The following is a 15496-nucleotide window of genomic DNA, read 5'->3' as shown; positions in this document are numbered from 1 at the left end:
CGTCGTGACCATTTGACGACAATAATTTTCGTGGCCAGTCTCGCAATCCTCGCAGGGGCCCTTGCGACTTAGACAGGAATCATTTTGGGCTCCCACGCCGACCAGGTCACCGACTTTAAGATCCTTGACTTGGGAACCTATTCGCACGACTCGTCCGACAATTTCATGACCAACGCAGACGGGGTACATAGTCGGACCCTGCTCGAAGGTCAGCCGCTGATTCAAGACAATCTCGAACACAAGAGCTGGCCACCTTACCCAGCCGCTTCGCAGGGTGTGCAAATCGGAGTAGCAGATTCCACAATGGGTGACTTTGACATCAACGTCCGTCTCTTCCCATGGCTTAGGTTCGAATTCTCCCCAAACCAACTTCCCGTTGGCGGAGTCGGCATCCAAGCCCAGCCATCCCTCAAACTTGTACTCGGCCATAGTGCACCACGTGAACTTGACTCACAGTACTAATTTTGAATGACTTAGACGTGAATCCTGATAAGATACTACTGATGATTTGGGATACAGCCGAACCCAGGGAGGGGAATGCATCCTTTATAGACCGCAGTTCGGATCTACGGGATTACTCCTCAATGGAAAGTTATCTAACGAGGAACAAGATAAACATCATTCATCTGCACCATCTTGCATGCTTGATTGGTAAGCGAAGCTTGAAGAGGAGCAAATCGCACCTTGTTCTTCATGAGCGTGTCCGTTTCATACCTGGTTTCTCACCTCGCCTATCTTCTTAGGGCTGCGAATGTTATTCCGGGGCGGACGTTGCGGCGGGGGTTCCTGCATCCGGCATAGCCGCATATTGAAAACACGAGAAACTGCGTCTAGCATACCATGTTGTCTGGATTATGGAGGGAAACCCCCTCTGTCCTCCCTGTGACGAACCAATATCGGGGAAAGTATAATAAAGTAGTTGCTGCTTGCGGGCCAGGAATACCGGAACCAAACCCTTTTTTTACCCTTCCAATAATCGGATCGGAAAGATCTTAGCGGGTTAAGTTCGGCGATGCAAGCCACTGATGCCACTGGCCAGTGGCGGAGAGCGGACCCTTGTCCCTGCATGCTGGAAGCATAGGGCACATGCCGAGATGCCATTTTAACCGTTTTTCTTTGCAGTGCTTGCCTGATGGGGAAACATTACGTTGAGTTAAACTTCAGCCACCGTCTGCTAAAAAAGACCGTTAAACCAAGCCGTCAAATGTCATGCAAGTCTACTCGTAGTTTACGAGAGTGGACGTCCGCTAGTGTATAAGCTAGTACGGAGTACCTCGAACCCAAACTCTTCGTCTTTGCCCGCTGATCCGGCCTGAGATCACAATAAGTTACTTTTATTGGTCCATGGCAACGACGGTATCGTGGAGCCGCGGCACAATTGTTGACATAAAGTTTTGACATTTCACAGACAAGAAGAAGCCGTTAGGGCTAGCTAGCTGGCTAGTCGCCATTCGGTAATTACTAATCGTATGAAGCCAAATACGATTAGCCCGCATTTCGATTGCAGGGGAGAGTGGACAAGGGTGGAGTGCGGAGTACATGCATGAAGTTCGGCTACCGCTGATGATGCTGCATACTAACTACTGTAGTGTGTTCTTCAACTGTGTACTAGTCTTCCGTTCCGTGTGTGGAACAAACTTTAAACGTGTCAATAGCAACGGGCAAAAAGAGGCACCATGTCCATATGTGATCCATGTGAATCATGTGATGAACTTCAACAAGCCCACAAGGGGGCCGTTTAGGGCAAACACACAGCCAATCTTCGAACGCAAGTAACCGAGTGCCGGGAAGACGTCTACAAGTGCAAATTCAACAAGAGCTGAGTTCTTAATTGGTATCATCTCCACCGGGAAAGACAAGAGAAAGCTTGTCATCACCTTCTGAATGAATGCTAAAACATGACGCGAAAGTGGTAAGGAAGCCGACAGTGTTCCACTGCAATGCTACCTACCTACTAGTATCAACGTCTTGTATAGCCGAGAGAACTTCATCGAACTCAATCAGTGGCGGCGGACATTCCCCTTCCCTTGCTGTCTACTGCAAATTGGGGGAAGAAAGAATGACTCCAGGTGGGATCTGCGGGAACAAGATATGATAGTTTTCAATGAACTTCAATCTGACCGCTGAGCAGGCCTCAAGATCGTACCAGCCGCATGACCTTGTGGCATTGGAGTGTGGAGACCTCGGCCACGGCTTTACAAACATAGTGAAACGCGGGAATAACTGCAGACTTGTGCACAAATCTCGAATGATCTGAATCCTTTCGCCATCTGTGGCTTGTTTTGCTGACAGCACGAGGAACACAGAGCCAGCGGAGATATTGTTCCTCTGGTTGCTGATAAAGTCTTGGCATTATGACTAATCAAATCAAGATATCAGTAAATTTTTCCCAATAAGGAATTTGATGCCTCAGGCATAAACTAGTTATCAGTGAGCTATGGACAACAGTATTGCAAAGCTCGCCCCATCAGTCCAACGTCAAGTGTCAACAGACCGGCTGGACCGTGACTGAGATAAAAACCTCTTACCTCAAAGAGACGCAAAATGGCAAGTCTCAAATCCTTTTTTCTGATAGCCGAATGTTGGCTGACACTGTGAACTATGAGACAGTCCGCCCTCTTCAATTTCCAGTCCCTCCTTCTCGTCTTCCTCCTCATCATCTGCACTAGTGCCTACGCACACTCGATTATGCCGGGGATTATGGATCGGAATCAACATGGGTATGCTTTGCCTTTGCCTCGGGAAGAAAGGGTCTCTCGCTGATATGTTGGGGTGTTTCAGCTTCTTTGGCATCTTCTGGAAATGTGCAAGGATAGGGGAACGGTTAAGTCCGTATGTCAGTATATGTTGTATTCTTATGGCGGTGAGTTATACTCTGGTGCTTGATCTTGTCTCGGACGTGATTGCTGATTTGCCTCTGGTAGATTTCGATCTTCCTTGGTGACTGAAAGGGAGGGAATTGGCGTTATGGTGTTTGGTTTTTTGATGAGTTCTCTAGATTAGCGGTTGAAGAATTTCTATCATGTTCATGAGATCGTTCATGCTATGTACAAGTATTCTATTTACTGTTTGACGCTGCCGCCAACCGTCGCATGCTTCGGTCCAAAAGTTCTTCGCGCTCTTTCTCTTCTACGTCCTTCTCCCACGATTCAAGATCTTGCACTGCCTGTCGCAGCTGCTCGGGGTTCCTCAGGAACCGCAACGCGCGGAGCGTGTATTGATCCGTCGAGTACCCCCGGCTCTCCATTTCCCTAATTGTCGCCGCCGCATCGTTGACATCCTGCCGCGCCACTTTGCTTTGGAGGATCGTGTTCCATGTGGCCTGGTCGTAACTGACGTTGTGGCGCTTCATCATCTCCGTGATGGCCTCCACACCATCGTGCTTTCCGTGGCGCACAAACACGCTCAGCAGCACATTCCACGTCCACACGTCTGGCGCGGCTGGCCGGATCTTCTTGCCATCAAGCTCGAAGGGTTGCGTACTGTCCTTCAACATCTTGTTCACAATGTTGACGCAATGGCGCACGGCATCCTCGTACGGGCGGAAGGCACGGATGAATTCGTTGTTGAAGTGCGGGAATTGGACCAAGGGTGCGATGACGGGATGTCGCTGCTCGATGAGTTGCTCGAACCGTCGGTGGACTCGCCAGACCCGGGCCGGATTCGTGCTGCACCTAAGATACGTTGCCATCATGATGAACAAGACGTGCGACCCCGGTGTCAGGTCACGTTCCATGCCGATGGCGTTGTACGTTGGGCTGATCAGCTGCAGCTCCTTCAACGGTGTCAGATCGAAGTAGCGGCTATAGAGATCAAGCATGTCCAGAAAGATCGTCGTCGGGTCGGCCGTTGTACTAATGTTCTTGGCCGTAAAAGTGAATTGAGCGTGAATAATCTTGCTTGCGATGAACTGGTTGTTGACAAGGTCTTCCCGGGGGTTGATTTCCTGTAGCAGCTCGTCGACTCGTTGTCGATCGCCGCGCGCAACCGCATCGTCCAACATGGTTAGATATGTGTAGGAATCAAACTCCATGCCTTGAGATTGCATATACTTGAGCATGTCGAGACCCAGTTGTACGTCCCCCGTCCTGAATGCGTTCGACACCACCACATTCATCATATCCCTGGTCGGACGGACGCCCAACTCCAAAATCCGCGGGAGGATGCGAAAGTTCCGTTCGTTGTTGTGCTCCTCAACCGTGTCCAGGGTCAGAAGTTTGCAGCAGTGCCTGATGACCGATTCCGAATTCATGTGGTGAATTTCGTCATTCAGCTCGATGAGGAGACGCAGTGCTTCGATGGCTCTGTCAACAGCCTTTGATCGCGTAAACCGCGTCATAAAGCACAGTGCCGTTGCCGCAGTGATTTCAATGTCCCACCGTCGCATATAATCAAACAAGAATTCCACTCTATTCAGATCGGCGATCTGAATGTACACTCTAATCGCTCGCGGCGACATGCCTGTCATGGGCCACCGTCGAATGGGCAGGCACTCTTTCAAAGCTTTTCGGAATAGGCGGGTATTAACCAGTCTCGGATGAAAATCGTGAATGTACAAGAGGCAATCTGACACCATCCGATGCGGCGCATAAGGGGAAATATTGGTTGCGATGACGAATTCCAACACTCGCTGGGGGTCCCTGTCCAACCACCAGAAAGCCAGCCGAGCCCACTGAGATCTTTTCATCCATTTTGGCTGCTGCTCCCACGTCTGTCGGAACTCTTCGATGCCTTTTTTCTCCAGCAATTGTATCAACTCTTTTGTGGTATCGTTGGGCTCCAGCCACCAAGGCAACGTGAACGGAATGTTCTCAGACTTTGCAAGGCGAAGTTGGTGCCATACGTAGCCCCAGTACCCCGGAACCGCGTCCCGAAACATGAGCGTATCGCGAATCTTGATCTCCCGTTCCAAGGCCATGGTGCTAATCACCCTCCCTTCCCATTGAACAGTTTTCTGGCGACTTTGCACGGCGGCATTTAAGACAGCATTCATTTGGTCCCATACATTATTCTCGTCGGGCATGGACTTGCGATTGGTGTGATGTGCATTCTCGTCTCCCGTCGTAGAGACCGGTTGATTCACTTTACTGTCTATGTAGACCTTGCGAATCGGTGGCATTGGACCGCGCCAGCTTTCTGACGATTGCTGTCCCGCATCTCCGGTACCGGCCGCATCTTTTTCGTTTCGTAAAGTATTAACAGGACTCGGAGCTGATTGATCTGTCGGTCCGTGGCCGTTCCCTGGTTCATCAGGCGCATGTTGTTCAACAGACGACGTGCGGCCATAATCACCTTCTTGTACTCCGGCGGACGTTGCTGTCTGCGAAGATGTAGTTGTGCTGTAGCGTGGTCGAGGAAATGCAAAGATCGCGGCGTCTCGAGGCCATTGTCGCGGTGGAACGCCAGAGCGAAGCGCAGAAGACGGCGACCGAGCAGCTAAACGGCACGAAACGCAGTACCAGTTTGCCATTCAGTTGCGCGCTGTAAATTTTGTCGAGAGACGAATTGCATGGAATGCTGATGGAAAGGTTCAAAGATTGGAATTTGATAGATCCCGCACTGGCTACATCGGGGATCCATACGCTTAGCGTGAAGTTTAGATCTGTTTTCCGACTTCTCCCAACTCAAGTCACCTCAGGCTGCGCAACAAGGAAGCGCCTGATTTTCTTTTGAGTAAAAAATTCTGAACAGTTTTTCTGTCAATTTTGCGCGCATAAAACTTCCCACTTTATCGTCAAGCCGATCGAGCGGCGACAATCTTCTACCTCAACCTTGCCATGTCCTCCAACGCCTCTCTGGAGGCCGCGGCAAACGAGCGCAAGGCTCGTTTGGCCAAGCTCGCCGCGCTCAAGCGAAAGCAACCAGAACCAGAACCGCCGATCGAAGCCAAAGCAGACGAGAAACAGCCCAGCCCCGAGACCCAGGACGTCACTCGAACCTATCTATCAGGGAGAAACTACGACCCGGAAACACGCGGTCCCAAGCTAGGCTTCGAGTCCGCCCCTACAGAAGGGCAGGTCACGCTCGAGCAAAAAGCAGCAGAAATTGAAAGGGCGGTTAAGGAGGAAGCAAAGAAGGAGCAAGAGGAGGATCAACCCATCGATCTGTTCAAGCTACAACCGAAGAAACCAAACTGGGATTTGAAGCGGCATTTGGAAGAGAAGACACGGATCTTGAACGTTCGTACAGAAAATGCCATCGCGCGTCTGGTACGACAGCGCATCGAAAACGCACAGCGCGCATCTCGTGAGAAACCGTCGTCGAACGGGGAAGAGGGAGAGGAAGTAGGCATCGCGGGCGACGCATTGGTAGAAGGGATCCACATGCGAGAGCAGGAGGATGCGCGGGGAGAAGATGATGACTTGACATGATTTGAAGGCTTACGAGTTGGCTTTTGTGTGGTTCTGTTTCTTTCTGTCGTACGGCGTTTGGGGGGAAACGGTTCCAGGGCTGCGGATAAGTTGATGAACTAATATTACAGTTTGTACACTCTCATTGCAAGACTGGGTTATAAATGCAAGAGAAATTTGAATAGAGAGATCAACATCGGCTATCGCCCCATGTTCATGGCCTGAGTTAGGGCCAAACGTTTGCTATACGGACTTAAACTCCTTTCCCGACGAGGCGGAGGACGTTGATCTCGACGTGGCGACGCCTGTCGACTCATGTCTCTCCTAATAGCTTCTTCCGGTGGATTAGGTGTTCCAGATCGTCGCTCTCGGGCAATGCGGCTTTTCTCACGGCTCTCGCTTTCCGACCGTCCGCGCCAGCTTCCGGACGGATCCCGTTTGCGCCCGCGCTCGGTTGGGCTCGATTCGCGGAGCTTCCTTCGGGTATTTCTCTCGAAGTCGTCTCTCCGGGTGGCGGAGGTATGGATCCGACCAGTGGGCGAGGGCGAGCGAGAACTCTCCGAAGGGGTATCACTGTACCGTCTTTTCCGGCATGACGTTGCCCGGTCTCGATCATATCTGTCGTCATCGTAGGAGGGCGGCCTATGCCTAGAATGACGCGAAGGAGATCGTGAAGGGGATCGTGAAGGAGAGCGCGAAGGAGACCGGTTGGTAGATATGGTAGACACGGAACTTAATGATGATGAAGATGGAGACCGTGCCCGCCCTCGACTGGATTCCCCATCCGAGTCACGTCTTCGGCCGCGTTCCCGCTCTTTCTTTGCGAGAATCTCGTCGGCCAGTCCGCTTCTGTTCGATGTACCCTGGTTACTTGGAGTTCAAAATGTAATAGCAAACTTGGCGGAAGGTCAACATACTTTCGCGTCAAGTCACTTGGAGCTTCATTTGTCAATTTCGGCATCAGGCTCGGATTCAAAAGTTGCTGTGTCCGCGATGGCCGCGACATGTACGGCCGATCTTGCGCTGAGACTTTGCATTCATAGCTGTAATGGCGTAGAGGATAGTCAGCATTGGTGTCGCAGTTTTGGACCTGCAGGGAAACATATCTCGTTTGAGACACTTCTGGCAGAGCGTGTCCGGGGTCGCCCTAGTAGGCGCTCGAAGCCCCGGGGCATTTCTATATCTGTTCATGACCAGGGAGCAGAGCGCAGCCGGCTTTGCACAAGAAGCTGGTCTGGTTTTTCCTCCCAAGAGTCCAGTACTCCGTGTGAGAGGCTACCAGCAATACGAGGAAAGAAACGCAATGACGCCGGCCTTTAGGGCAAACCCGTTCCCACAGACAAGGCGCTCAAGCAAATACACAGCGGATCACTGTAAATAAGGCCTCCCAACTCGTGCAGAATGTTCTATTCTCATCACGCCGATTCCAGTAATACTCATAGGGCTCCGTGCCCTGCAGCTGGATGCTGACTAAGCATCCACGCTAGTCCCGATCGGGCCAGGCGCGCGGCAATCCTCGCCAGGCCAGGCTAAACCCCACAGAGGAAAACGCCCAAAGGCCCCGAAGGCCAAACTCGAACTGCCCGATCTCCAGAGCCTCTATCTACAGCTCTAGACATATTCCACTCCCAATCGGCCTGATCACCCCCTCGACGCGCTGTAGTTGTCGTGCCCCCGCCGCGCCGTAACCGTACCCTTTGGGAGTGTGCACGCTGCCCGTGTGCCTGCCGACCCGCTTTCCCGACACATGTCATCGCACGGCCGCAGGCTCCGTTCCCAGACCTACTGTTACAATTGCCTCTGACAGCCTCCGATTTCTGCTCTAAATCGATCCCGCAGACCCTATGGCCGACATTGTGGCGCTGAGAGATGTCGACACTCTCTGTGGACTGATGTGAAGCGAGGTCTCCCCGGATGGTAGGTCGATTCGCGAGTGGTGGCCTCGTGTTCCTTTGAGTGGTTTTCGTGCATTCGTTGCATTTGTATCTGGTCTTTCGGTGTTTGTGGCTGCAGCGCTGCGATGACCTCTGGGCCTCAAGGACGAGGTGAGAGCAATCTCAACTTTGCAAAGGTACGTGGATCGCCGTCAATGGCTGGGATGTGCCGCCACTAACGCGACTGGCCCTCCAGGTCGTAGCTATGCCACCTCCATCGAAACCTCCAACTAGCGCAACCCCGGATGCGGAAGTCTCTTCTGCACAGAGAAAGGCGGCTGAATCTCCATCAACCTCCAAGGCTGCCCCTGATCAGTCGGAGTCCACGGAGACGCCGCCGGTGAACGGTGCACCGAATGGGCTGGAAGACCGAGTGCGGAATCTCCAGCTCACTGCTCAAGAAAAGAGAGATGACGGCCAACCGTCAGAGGATGGTCGCGAACACCCCCTGTTGAACAGGGAGAATTCTTTTGACGATGATCAAACGTATCTTTCAAATTCATCTACGAAGCCAACGAGCTTTGATTCTAAGAGTATGGCATCCGTGACGACTTTTGCAATGGACGAGAAGGATTCGCTGCGGCCCGATGACAGCGCGAGTGTGCAGGCCGCCGATGAAGACGAAAGTCTATCTGGACCTGCCTCTGGTGCCCCTAACTCTCTGGCTGGCTCAGACGCGGGCACGCGAGGCTATCGTGAACATGTTCGAGATGCACAGGCGCAGAAAATTCGTGGGATTCTGCCGGGTGCAGTGCAGCGCTTTCCGAACGGTGATCTTCGAGTGACCGGCACTATCCCGCCTGACGCCGTCTCCAACAACTTTGTCGTATCTGCAGCTGAAGCATTTCAAAGCGGGAAGCCTCTGCATGGGTTTCCGGACGAACCTGATGAAAAGCTACTAGATGCCATGAATTCGCCCAAAGACCGACTGTTTTTACTGCAGTTGGAGGAGAAGATTCGTAACTTCATCCAAAATTCCAAGTAAGTCCAGATGCAAATAGGTTGGGCGCTACTGGACTGACACGCACGCAGGGAGCAAACGTTGGAGTTGCCGCCATCAAATTCGTTTGGGCGGCTCCTCGCACACAAACTCGGAGACTACTACCATCTGACTCATTTTGTGGATAACACCCTGTCATCTGTTCGACTGCATCGCACTCCGTTTTGTAGACTGTGAGTACTCGCGCTTGTTTGATGGCTTTTTGTAGCTGACAAGTTATGACAGTCCAACTCCATTATCTGAATTGCGTCCACATGCGAACAACACCCCACCTCCAAATGCCCCTGCAATGAAGATTATGCGAAGAACTGATAACAGCGGCGAGCGGGCTTCCAGCAATGCCAGTACCGGCCCGAACTCGGCGGCGCCTTCGAAGGCTGCATCAGAGACTGGGGCAGAGTCCGGGACTGGAGAGGACCGCGCAGGCTCATCCGCTGGAACCACCCCGGCCAAGGAACGGGTCACTCTGACCCGGGAGGAACGAGAGGCCAAGTATCAAGAGGCTCGGGAGCGCATTTTCCGCGATTTCCCGGAGTCGAAACCAGGGGACACGCCGAGTCGAGAGAGCAGCACAGCTGTGTCACGGTCCAGTTCAGCCAGCAGCCGCAAACGTAATTTTCGGCAAAAGACTCCCCACGATGATAGTTTCGAAGTGAGATCACAGTACAATGCGTGGTATCCTGGCATGCCGTATACTGCCGGTCCCATGCCTATGCAGATGATGAACAATGGTGTTCACCCTCCACCTCAGCAGCAGCCCTACATGGTGGGTCCTGGAGCGTCGCCTCCACAAATGGGCTATTCGCAGGGCCCCCAAGGTCCTGTGTATGCTCCCATGAACCCAGTTCAGCAGTATCCGATGAATATGGCGCCTCCCATGGGACAGAGCGCGCCCTGGCCTGCAGGGGTCCCACAACAGCCTCCGTATCCAGGCTACCAACAACCGCCACAGACACGGTCCTCGCCCGCGATGAACAATTACGCAGTACCAAGCTCGACGCAATACCCCGGAGCTGCGTCGCCGAACTGGGCTGGGCAGCCGTATCCGGGCAACTTTTCCCAATCTCCTCAGCGAACACCGCCGGTGCATTGGCCGAATTTTCCGTCGCCGACGCCAAATGGGCCCCCGCCATATCCTTATGGACAAATGCCTAACCAGGGATACATGCCAACGCCGAACCCGGCCCCTCCTCCGATGCAGGGAAGTTACCCTCGGTCGACATTCAACCCACAGACGCGATCGTTTGTTCCTGGTAGCTCCAACCGATATCCCAGTAAAGGGCAGCAGGGTCCTGGTAACTCTGCGAATGCGCCGCACGGGCCGCAACAATGGTCCGGTCATCAGGACTCGGGCCATGGGACTGGGAACTCGAGTCAGAACCGGAACCATGGATCACAGAAGCAATCATCATCAAGCAGTCAGGATTCAATAGCCAAATGGGGAACGCCGGCGCATCTGCCACCGAAGCCGCCTCCGTCCAAGGTGTCGCCCGACTTTCCCGGCAAGGGACGCAACAATCCTCCACCTCCTCCGTCGACGTCGGCATCCGCGGCATCGACGTCGACCACGACGGCAAGTGCCCCGTCGTCAGCTCCAAAGAATAATGGTCCATTGGTGGTGTCTGGGGGCAGTAGCCTGTCAAAACCAAACTAAGATGTACTTTTGTGCCTTCTTTTTATTCTCTGAGGTGATGAATTAATAATGGCCATGGTTAAAGGCGTGGCGGGTCCATAAACCAGAGATAGCACGAGTACATTGGACATTGATCATGGATGGCGATGAACACACGTCGTTCCAAGGGAGTTTAGGATTATGATGTGGCGTTGAACATCATTCTGATGTATGGATTTTGGTGCAATGGATATCGCTGATGTGTCTACTATCGAATTGAATGGGCCGTTGACAGGTAGATTTAGTCCAAATTCTTGACATAATATACAACCAGTTTCGCGAGCATCTATTCATGACAAACAAACAGATACTGTACAAACCCTTCCAGGGAGTAAATAAGCCCCAATTTTCATGTGTTTTTTTATTGCTCGGCTCCCTGACTGGAACTCTGACCAGACGACGACTTTCCAAGCGTCAACCGCTCCACCTCCTTCTCCAGCTCCGCAACACCATCCTTCCTAAACCTCGTCACTTTGCGAACATTACGCAGCGTGATCTCATTCAACGAGTCATTCCCCATCTTCCGCTGCCGCGCAATCGCGCGGGCCGTCATCGCAAACCGCATATCCCGTGGCCCGTCCACCAGTTCCAGGATCGCGCTCGGCGCCTGATCATCTTTCTTGGGTTCAACGCGGAGAACGCGCGTGTATCCACCGGGGCGATTGGCGTAGCGCTCGCGGAGGGGGCCGAAGAGCTTGGGGACGAGTTCGTGGGGGGTCTAATAATCACAAATTTCCATTAGCTTTCATTTGTCGCGGAAGGCAACGGCAGCGTAGGAAGGGGGTGACGTACGTAGAATATGCTATATGCTTTCCTTCGGCTAGCTTCCGTGTTCCGCTTGCCCAGCGTGATGAGTTTCTCGGCGAGGCGCTGCGCTTCCTTGGCCTTGGGCCATGTCGTAGTAATAGACTCGTGCTTGAAGAGCGAGGTCACGAGGTTACGGAGGAGGGCTTGTCGGTGGGCGGAGTTGCGGCTGAGATGCCGATATTTAGGAGCGCCTCCGGCCATGATTGAAGAGGAGCGTTGCTACTGTCGGTGCTGGTGGTGGAGGAGGAGTGAGAATAGATACTGGATTCAATTTCTTGCGGAGACGATTCGGCCGGGATTGAAGGCTTGTGAATGCAAAAGGCCGCTTGTCGGGCCAGCCGGTCAATTCGTCCGGTTTATTTCCCGGCGAAGTGCAATTGAATCGAGGCGATTGTTGAGCTGGTGTTCTTGATGTACAGATTTCGTTTTGATGAGAGGTCGTGAAATGCGAAAAGTTGCCAGGCCGGGCCCAGCCAATGGGAGAGCTTCCCGTTCGGCGTCAGATGACTGGCTTTCAGATCAACATCGTAGTTGTTTTTCTCGACACCAAGTCCAAAGCGAACTTTCTCAATTTATGGCTCGGGGACTCAAATTGTCATATCCTCGTTGCGGCCACGTCCAATTTATCAATCTCTCATACCGCTTCTGCGATGAGCTTCCTAGTCGGCTTTGTACGTACATCCAGCATGGAGAAACTCATGATCGAAGCTGCAAATTACAAACTAACATCAATTGAACCAGCTGGGTGGCTTCACCCTGACCTCTTCCGTGCTTGTCGTCAGCCTTCAAGTCCACAGGTCCCTGCGCCAGCAGCAGCGCGACGCCATCCGTGAGCAGACACAAATCCTCTCTGACCTGGCCTCGCCTCTTGGCGCATATTATCGCCGCTTTGCGACTGAATATCAACCCCAAACACGAGATGATTTGGTACCAGCCAAGCGCCCGTCGGCCGAGGATATGCTGAAACACCAATGGAATGAAGAAGTTAAGAAACTGGCGCGTAGGGCTTTTACATTGCGGTGGGAGGAGGTCCAGCATACTGCGGTGCAGGGCTTTGGGGCAATTGCGAGATTCGTCAAGGGGGAGTGACTTTGTTCGGCTGTTTTGCTTAGATCAATAGGCCATTTGGTGCCCTCGGGGGAGCGCCCCATTCGCCGGGCCCAGCAGAGTACGGTACTGCCCAGGAAGCGTCGTATACCCGCGCCCAGACAGCCGCGGGCTTGACCGCATGCTGCGAATGCAGGGTGAAATGGGGAACATTAATAGCAAGTCCGCGGCCGCCAGCGTATGTGCCACGAGTCTAGAGACCCGACTGATGTCTTAGGAAGGCGCCTCGCAGGGACATCGGGAGCTACACAGTGATGAGAGATTATCAGAAGAAACCAATGCGATGTGAGCATGAATGGCGATGACTTTTGTATATTCTAGCTATTGTGATGTCATCAAATGGACCAGCTCATAGATAGATCAAGCCAGCGAGTTTCGACATCCACAATCCGCGGGATCAAATCCAGCAGCTGGCACTGTTTGCGGTCCAGCCAAGGAGTTTCCTGGTCCGGGTGGTTTTGGCGCGCTCATTACCCCTAAGCAGCACCGCCAGAGACCCGTGCAGTACGAAGCCCTCATAGAGCTCAGAAGCCCCAGATGGGAGATAAAACCTGACCACTATGTTGAAGTCCTATTCCTGACGATTCTCCACCAATACAATGTTGATTCTTGCCTATTTCTCGATTCTAAGCTTTAAGACGTAGAAACTTTCTCAAGACACAGTCGCTTAAGAGCCCTTGCCATTTCCTCTCGATACGTCCGTGTCAGTACTGTTCGTTCAGTTCTAGGAGGAACTTCCCAAAATTGATAATTCGGCGACTAGACTTCGACGGCTTTCGAGGAAAAAGAGCCATAGTATCCTGCAAATAGGCAGGGGCCGGTTAAGAGTGTAATGGTGACAAACTTTGTACATCCCAGAACACAACGCAAGGCAGTCTATTGGGCATTACGTACTATATACATGCGTTACTAGATCACAGGGAGTTCGAAAACTCACAGACCAAGCGCGCGAGCTTCTTCATCCACGATGTCTGGAATCAAGTCGAGCAGCCCCTGTCTCGTCGGGTTCCATCCAAGGAGTTTCCTCGCCCGGATGGCAGTACCGAGCGAGTTGCCGCCAACCAGCGCCGGCAGGAATGGGTGAAGCTTGCTGGCTTCATCAAAGCTCAAGGTATCGACCTCCGCGGTCGGGAGGTAGCCCTTCTCATGCGCCACCTTCGCGACCGCCCGCTGGACATCACCCCAATAGAACGTGCCATTTTCGGCGAAATAGTAAGCCTCCTTCCCCCAGGTCGCGTTCCCACCGCCGGCGGCAGCGGCTTCGCCTAGAGCAAGATACAACTCTGACAGATCCTGCACGTGGACCCAGTTCCAGATGTTGCGGCCTTCGCCAAGAACCATGCCTTTCTTCCGCTTGAGCGTCTCCTGAACAAAGATGGGGATCTGCTTCGAGGCTGGGTTCAGCCCACGACCCGGACCGTTGATGCTAGGTGGAGAGACAACGGCGGACTTGACAGCCGGGTGGTCTTCGCCAGCAGAAAGAAAGATTTTGTCAACATCCCGATGGAGGGCGTCGTTCGGCAAAGAAGTCACCTTGTCAACGTTGTCCCAGTCATCGTAGACATCTTCGCGCTCAACACCCACGGTCTTCTCGCGGAGATCTTTGAATTCCAGGCTGCCAGTACCGGACGTGTGAATGATCCATGCGGGTCGATCAGCGGTGTGCGCCTGCGCGCCTTTGACAATCGCTTGCGCAGATGGGACATGGTCGCAGTCGGCAAAGTCTAAATCCTTGTTAGTGGTGACATTTGTCTCTCCAGCTCAGCCTAGAGCATACTATAGATAATATCCGCCTTCTTGGCTTCTTCTTCAAGCAGGTCGGCGCTATCCAGCGAGCCGTATACGATAGAAATATTCGGGAATTTGGCGGTCAATTGCTTAGCCTTTTCCTCGGTGCGGACCAGAGCCGTGTACTGCCACTCCGGATGCTTGTTGTAAATGACGTACAGCGCGTCACCGCCAACGTAGCCGGATGCACCAGTCCTGAACACGTGTCAGAATTGCGGTCGACATGGGAGTTTACAAATATCAATCGAGAGCTCTACTTACAGAAACACCTTGGGAGAAGCCATCTCAATTCAATAATGTATTTATTGTCTTTGTGAATCAAGCCAACTCTTGCGAGCCAGGTCGCCTGTTCGTGATTCCTTTCGCGAGTCAAGTCTTTACGCGTCGAGACTTTTGCGAGTCGATTCTTGCGTTTCTTCGTCTTTGCAATTCAATGCGAGCTGCGGAGGTCTGATCTGCCAGCTCCATCGGTCCTTTCTGCGCCCTTTTATGGCCATTGCAATGCTCCTCTGAGCTCCTATCACCCATCGCTGCTCATACATGTCGTGGATTCAAATCGAACATTTGATTTCTAATCCAATATCCATTTTGCGATCCGCTCATTGACGGTGTCACGTCATGCCCATTTTCAACTTTATGATTGATGCTATACAGAGGAGAGGTTCGTATTGCCTTGCATGACTTACCGGATTCGGTTATACGCCGGGTACTAAGCGTCCGAATGTGCAGTGGTTGGAGCTTAACAATGGCAGGAATTTGGAATCAGCGTTAGATTTGATAAGCAGTTGATCAGAAAACCCTAAAATTCCCCAAGATGGCACCAGAACTTTCTTCATTC

The 15496-nt window shown here is 52.6% G+C and overlaps 9 protein-coding genes across 9 annotated transcripts; 4 read left to right on the top strand and 5 right to left on the bottom strand.

Moving 5' to 3' along the window:
- Positions 1–137: 137 nt before the first annotated feature.
- On the bottom strand, positions 138–842 carry VTN49DRAFT_1219 (uncharacterized protein; the record flags this gene model as incomplete). Its single annotated transcript, XM_069408810.1, has 4 exons — positions 138–198; positions 254–444; positions 727–786; positions 840–842. The coding sequence occupies 4 exons, from the start codon at positions 840–842 to the stop codon at positions 138–140; spliced, it is 315 nt and encodes a 104-aa protein (XP_069270259.1).
- A 1702-nt stretch (positions 843–2544) lies between these two features.
- VTN49DRAFT_1218 (uncharacterized protein) lies at positions 2545–2948 on the top strand (the record flags this gene model as incomplete). The annotated part of the gene is made up of 4 exons (XM_069408809.1): positions 2545–2547; positions 2611–2720; positions 2782–2863; positions 2925–2948. 4 exons carry the CDS (start codon positions 2545–2547, stop codon positions 2946–2948), a joined length of 219 nt encoding a protein of 72 aa, XP_069270258.1.
- Positions 2949–3058: 110 nt separating this feature from the next.
- VTN49DRAFT_1217 (uncharacterized protein) lies at positions 3059–5470 on the bottom strand (the record flags this gene model as incomplete). Its single annotated transcript, XM_069408808.1, has 1 exon — positions 3059–5470. One exon carries the CDS (start codon positions 5468–5470, stop codon positions 3059–3061), a length of 2412 nt encoding a protein of 803 aa, XP_069270257.1.
- Positions 5471–5777: 307 nt separating this feature from the next.
- On the top strand, positions 5778–6371 carry VTN49DRAFT_1216 (uncharacterized protein; the record flags this gene model as incomplete). Its single annotated transcript, XM_069408807.1, has 1 exon — positions 5778–6371. One exon carries the CDS (start codon positions 5778–5780, stop codon positions 6369–6371), a length of 594 nt encoding a protein of 197 aa, XP_069270256.1.
- Positions 6372–6550: 179 nt separating this feature from the next.
- VTN49DRAFT_1215 (uncharacterized protein) lies at positions 6551–7541 on the bottom strand (the record flags this gene model as incomplete). The annotated part of the gene is made up of 3 exons (XM_069408806.1): positions 6551–7199; positions 7268–7403; positions 7457–7541. 3 exons carry the CDS (start codon positions 7539–7541, stop codon positions 6551–6553), a joined length of 870 nt encoding a protein of 289 aa, XP_069270255.1.
- An 829-nt stretch (positions 7542–8370) lies between these two features.
- On the top strand, positions 8371–10938 carry VTN49DRAFT_1214 (uncharacterized protein; the record flags this gene model as incomplete). The annotated part of the gene is made up of 4 exons (XM_069408805.1): positions 8371–8421; positions 8481–9265; positions 9317–9457; positions 9510–10938. 4 exons carry the CDS (start codon positions 8371–8373, stop codon positions 10936–10938), a joined length of 2406 nt encoding a protein of 801 aa, XP_069270254.1.
- A 379-nt stretch (positions 10939–11317) lies between these two features.
- On the bottom strand, positions 11318–11964 carry VTN49DRAFT_1213 (mitochondrial 54S ribosomal protein bL17m; the record flags this gene model as incomplete). Its single annotated transcript, XM_069408804.1, has 2 exons — positions 11318–11674; positions 11749–11964. The coding sequence occupies 2 exons, from the start codon at positions 11962–11964 to the stop codon at positions 11318–11320; spliced, it is 573 nt and encodes a 190-aa protein (XP_069270253.1).
- A 275-nt stretch (positions 11965–12239) lies between these two features.
- On the top strand, positions 12240–12852 carry VTN49DRAFT_1212 (uncharacterized protein; the record flags this gene model as incomplete). Its single annotated transcript, XM_069408803.1, has 2 exons — positions 12240–12434; positions 12505–12852. 2 exons carry the CDS (start codon positions 12240–12242, stop codon positions 12850–12852), a joined length of 543 nt encoding a protein of 180 aa, XP_069270252.1.
- A 951-nt stretch (positions 12853–13803) lies between these two features.
- On the bottom strand, positions 13804–14942 carry VTN49DRAFT_1211 (uncharacterized protein; the record flags this gene model as incomplete). Its single annotated transcript, XM_069408802.1, has 3 exons — positions 13804–14594; positions 14648–14853; positions 14920–14942. 3 exons carry the CDS (start codon positions 14940–14942, stop codon positions 13804–13806), a joined length of 1020 nt encoding a protein of 339 aa, XP_069270251.1.
- Between the last annotated feature and the right edge of the window lie 554 nt (positions 14943–15496).

Source organism: Thermomyces lanuginosus (assembly GCF_041956635.1).
Source record: "Thermomyces lanuginosus strain ATCC 200065 unplaced genomic scaffold VTN49scaffold_22, whole genome shotgun sequence".
NCBI classification, from domain to species: domain Eukaryota; kingdom Fungi; phylum Ascomycota; class Eurotiomycetes; order Eurotiales; family Trichocomaceae; genus Thermomyces; species Thermomyces lanuginosus.
Note: the sequence above shows the minus strand (reverse complement) of the source record. Positions and strands in the feature narration are given on the sequence as shown.